Source organism: Beta vulgaris, chromosome 5, assembly GCF_026745355.1.
Source record: "Beta vulgaris subsp. vulgaris cultivar EL10 chromosome 5, EL10.2, whole genome shotgun sequence".
Lineage (NCBI taxonomy): Eukaryota > Viridiplantae > Streptophyta > Magnoliopsida > Caryophyllales > Amaranthaceae > Beta > Beta vulgaris.
Window position 1 is genome coordinate 18396336 of NC_079206.1, and position 4845 is coordinate 18401180.

The 4845-nt window shown below is 38.3% G+C and overlaps 1 protein-coding gene across 1 annotated transcript; it reads left to right on the plus strand.

Moving 5' to 3' along the window:
• The first annotated feature begins 3549 nt into the window (after positions 1 to 3549).
• Positions 3550 to 4170, plus strand: LOC125497857 (uncharacterized). Its single transcript, XM_048645558.1, has one exon. The coding sequence runs from the start codon at positions 3550 to 3552 to the stop codon at positions 4168 to 4170; it is 621 nt and encodes a 206-aa protein (XP_048501515.1).
• Positions 4171 to 4845: the final 675 nt, after the last annotated feature.

A 4845-nucleotide genomic window follows, 5' to 3' on the forward strand; every position in this document is an offset into this window, starting at 1 on the left:
TGAAGAAGGGTATTTTGTGGTGAAAATGAAAACTAAGGAGGAGAGAAACTCTGTTTTGTATTCTGGACCTCATTTGTTCTTTGGTAAACCTATTATTGTGAAGAAATGGACCCCTACTTTTGATTTTCATAATGAAATATTAAAAGTTGTCCCTATTTGGGTTAGGTTACCAAACTTACCTTTGAACTGCTAGAGTGAAAACTCCTTTAGTAGAAATGGAAGCTTCCTAGGTGTCCCAGTGTATGCAGATGAATGCACTACAAAAACATTGCGTATATATTTTGCGAGAATATTGGTGGAAATTGATGTTACTAAGGATATTTTGTATGAAATTTCTATTGAGGATCCTAATGGTTATGTGTTTAAACAGAAAGTTCTCTATGATTGGCTTCTTGATTTTTGTAAGCAATGTCAAGTAATTGGTCATAATTATGAGGCCAAAGCTAAAGGTCCTCCAAAAGCTGTGAAAAAATGGGTGCCTAAGATTAGAAAGAATCAAGAAGGTGAGCACATAGAGACTCAGGTCACTGAGAAGGAGCATATAGTGCTTAATGAAGCAGAGGAGAATAATGTAGGCACGACACACATTGGTGCTCCTTCTATGGATGTTGATCCCTGCTTAGCTGGGGGTCCTACTGTAGTTGTAGAGCTTGATGTTGTGATTACTCCTGTTGTAACTCATGATCATCTAGCAAGAATATCAGAGGAGGAAGAACCATGGAAGGTTGTTACCAGGAAATCCAAGGGGAATCATGTGGCTTTTCATAAGAGTGGCAGTGTTAACTTTTCTCAATTGGACTCAGGAAGAACTAGGGGTGCTAGGGGGCCAAACCCCTATCTATCTTAATGGGGCTGCTTACTTGGAATGTGAGGGGTTTAAATGACCCTATTAAAATAAAAGAGGTGAAGCAGGTTCTTCAATAACACCTTGTAACTTGCTGTGCCTTGTTTGAGACTAGGGTGAGAGCTACTAATTGTAGTAAGGTGCAACGAAAATTTGGAGACCAATGGAGGTGGGTTGATAACTATGACTTCTCTCCTAGAGGTAGGATTTGGTTTGGGTGGAAACCAGGTGAAATAACAGTGAGTGTTATATGTAAATCTGAGCAATGTATGGGTATTAAGGTGCAGAATTTAAACAACAACTATTTATTAGTAGTGGTGTATGGACTGCATATAATAGATGCTAGGAAATCTCTCTGGGAAGAATTAGAGAGACTGGCTAGCTCTACAAGTGATCCTATTTTATGCATTGGTGATTTCAATGCTGTGTTGAGTGTGCAGGATAGAATTAATGGGGTGGTTGTAAGTGAACAAGAAACGCAGAACTTTGCAGAGTTTATGATGACATCTCATATGATGGGAGCTCCTTCTTGTTGGGCATTTTATTCATGGAATAACAAAGATTTAGGCAATGCAAGAATATGTAGCCGTATTGATAAAGCTGTTATGAATGATAGCATGCTTGATGTTTTCCCAGAGCTTATGGTGAAATATCAGCCATGTGGTGTATCTGATCATACTCCACTGGTGGTTACCTTCCAAAATGAAGTTCAGGAGAGGGGTAGACCCTTTAAATTTCTCAACATTTTGGCTGAAGACACAAGATTTCTTAGTGTTGTATCAGAGGCTTGGGGGTCTGTCTATGATAGACACTACATGAAGAGAGTTTGGAAAGGTTTACAAGCTGTTAAAAAAGCCTTGAAAAATTTACAAGCTACTCACGATTCTAATGCTCACATCAAGGTGGAGAATATTAGAGTGATGCTCCAAAATTCGCAAAACAACATGGCTCTCAATACTAACTCTCAACTGCAACAAGAAGAGAAAGAGTTAGTTAACTCTCTTAGACACTGGTCTAAAGTTGAAGATAATATTGTTAGATAAAAGTCTAGGATTGACTGGCTTTCTAAGGGGGATGCAAACAGTAAATTCTTATTTACTACAGTCAAAGTAAGGCAAGCAAGGAATAGAATTAGGATGCTTCAAGATGCTCAAGGTGAGATCCTTACTTCCCCAGAGACAATTAAGGAAGAGATTGTAACGTTTTATAAGACTTTGCTTGGGTCTTGTGCTCCTTCATTGACTGCTCTTGACTTAGCCACAATCAGAGCTGGGCCAGTTTTGAGCTTAAATACCAGAACCTCTCTTATTCAGCCAGTTACAATTGAGGAGATTAATAGAGCCCTGCATGAGATAGATGACAATAAAGCCCCTGGCATTGATGGGTTTAATGCTATTTTCTTTAAAAGATGTGGCACATTATTAAACATGATGTGTATAGAGGTGTGATAGAATTTTTTGAGCATTCCTATCTCCACAAACCAGTCAATAACACTGTTATTACTCTGGTGCCCAAAGTGATCCCAGTTATTTATGCAAAAGATTTCAGAACAATTGCCTGCTGTACTTTCTCTACAAGATTATTTCTAAGATACTCATTCATAGGATGCAAAATGTGATTCATGAGGTGGTAAATGAAGCTCAGTCTGGTTTTATCCCTGATAGATATATAGCTTATAACATTTTATTAGCTACTGAATTGATAAAGGGTTACTCCAGAAAACATGTTTCACCTAGATGTGTCATTAAAGTGGATATAAAGAAGGCATATGACTCTGTTGAATGGCCTTTTCTGGAAAAGATGATGCTTGAGCTTGGCTTTCCTACAACATTTGTGGGTTGGATAATGGGTTGTGTTAGAAGTCTATCATACTCTGTTGTCATAATTGGTATTCCATCTATACCTTCTAATGCTAAGAAGGGCCTAAAACAAGGAGACCCTCTATCTCCTTTCTTATTTGCTCTTAGTATGGAGTATCTTAGCAGATGTCTGAAGGAGCTTAAAGAGGCACCTGATTTCAATTACCATCCTAAATGTGAGAGGATTTCACTTAATTATCTCATGTTTGCTGATGTTTTGTTGATGTTTGCAAGGGCTGATGCTAGTTCAGTTGTAAAGATAATGGCTGCTTTTAGGAAATTCTCTGAGGCCTCAGGGTTAGTGGCTAGTGTGGAGAAAAGTAATATTTATCTTGCTGGAGTAACTAATGATGATGCTCAGCTGATTGCAAAGACTGTTAGTCTGTCTATTGGGAGCCTGCCCTTTATGTATCTTGGAGTACCCCTTGCTTCCAAGAAACTAACCATTTCTAAATACAATTGATCAGAAGTGTTTTGAGTAGTATGCAGAATTTTTGCGCTCACGTCTTCCCTCTTCCCAAGAAGGTTATCGAAGCTGTTGAAGGAGTATGTAGGAAGTTTCTCTGGACTGGACAAGTTATAGATTCCAGAAAGGCTCCTATTGTTTGGCAGAATCTTTGTAATCCTAAGGTTTCAGGGGGGTGGAGTTTGATCAATATGGAAAACTGGAACAAAGCTGCTATGCTAAAGCTCTTATGAGCTCTTACTTTTAAAACTGATAAGTTGTGGGTCAAGTGGATAGCTGCTTATTATTTGAGAAGACATGATATCCATAGTATTGTAATCAACAACAACATGTCTTGGCATATGAGGAGAATCCTAAAGGCTAGAGAGACTCTTGGGCAGATGGGGAGCTGGGAGGATGTGATGCATCAGGGCAAGTTTAGTATTAAAAAAGCTTACAAGCTCCTTCAAGGTGAAAAGCGGAAAGTGAGCTGGAGAAGACTTATCTGCAACAATAGAGCAAGCCCAAAAAGCAAGTTCATTGTTTGGTTAGCTGTCCAAAATAGACTTCCTACTACTGATAGAATTAGTAGATGGAATGTTGCATGTCAATGGCAATGTAGTTTATGCTCTAATTACAATGAGTCCACCCAACATCTCTTCTTTGAGTGCAGATACTCTGCGAAAGTGCGGATGGGTTTGTTACAACAGATTGGTATTAACAGGAATGCAGGTCCTTTTGATGAAGAATGCAGATTAGTGTGTACCAAGGCTCACAGTAACAGCATGAAGGCAAAGATTTATGTGATGATATTTTCTGAAGCAATTCATACTATCTGGTGTCAAAGAAACAATGTAATCTTTGCTAATACCTACTGCTCACCCTCTGTGCTGATTAAACAAGTACTCTTCCAAGTTGCTTGCAATTGTAATGAGGCTGAGAGGAAGATCTTAGTGCAGTATGTTGTGTTTATCTGTTGTCTTTTTCTCCTAGTTGTATTCGGGAGATTTGCTCTAGTTTGAATGTATGACCCTAGGTTATATCTTAACACCAATATTTTTTGGTTTTCAATAAGAATTTTGAATTGCCAAAAAAAAAACATCTTATTGTGATTATACTCTCTGGCATGTTAGAGTTGGCCATGCACCTTATGGCAAGCTTAAACACATTCATTGCTTGAAAGACCACGTCAAGAAACCTGAAAATAAAACATGTTTATCATGTCCCATGGCGAAACTCACAAAGCAACCCTTTCCTTTGAGTCAGACTATAGTGGCAGGACCCTTTAACCTAATTCACATTGATATTTGGGGACCTTATAAGGTACCCTACAAGGAAAAATATAGATTTTTTTACTGTAGTAGATGACTACAATAGAGCAACTTGGGTTCATCTTCTTAGAAACAGATCCGATTCTTTTCTTACCATCAAGAATTTTTGTGTGTAAGCAACCAATCAGTTTAACAGGAATGTGAAGATCACAAGATCAGATAATGCCCTTGAATTCAAGGATCAAGAGTGTATCTCTTTTTTACTTGAAAAGGGTATTGTGCATCAAACAAGCTATGTTGACATACCACAATAGAATGATGTTGTGGAAAGAAAACACAGGCATTTGTTGAGTTGAGTAGAGCATTGAGATTTGGAGTAGGATGGCCTCTCTCTTACTAGGGTGACTATGTGATGGCTATTGCTTA

Bases quoted from the DNA above. Each gene is read 5' to 3' on its own strand.
- LOC125497857 (XM_048645558.1), top strand. From the start codon at position 3,550: ATGGGGAGCTGGGAGGATGTGATGCATCAGGGCAAGTTTAGTATTAAA.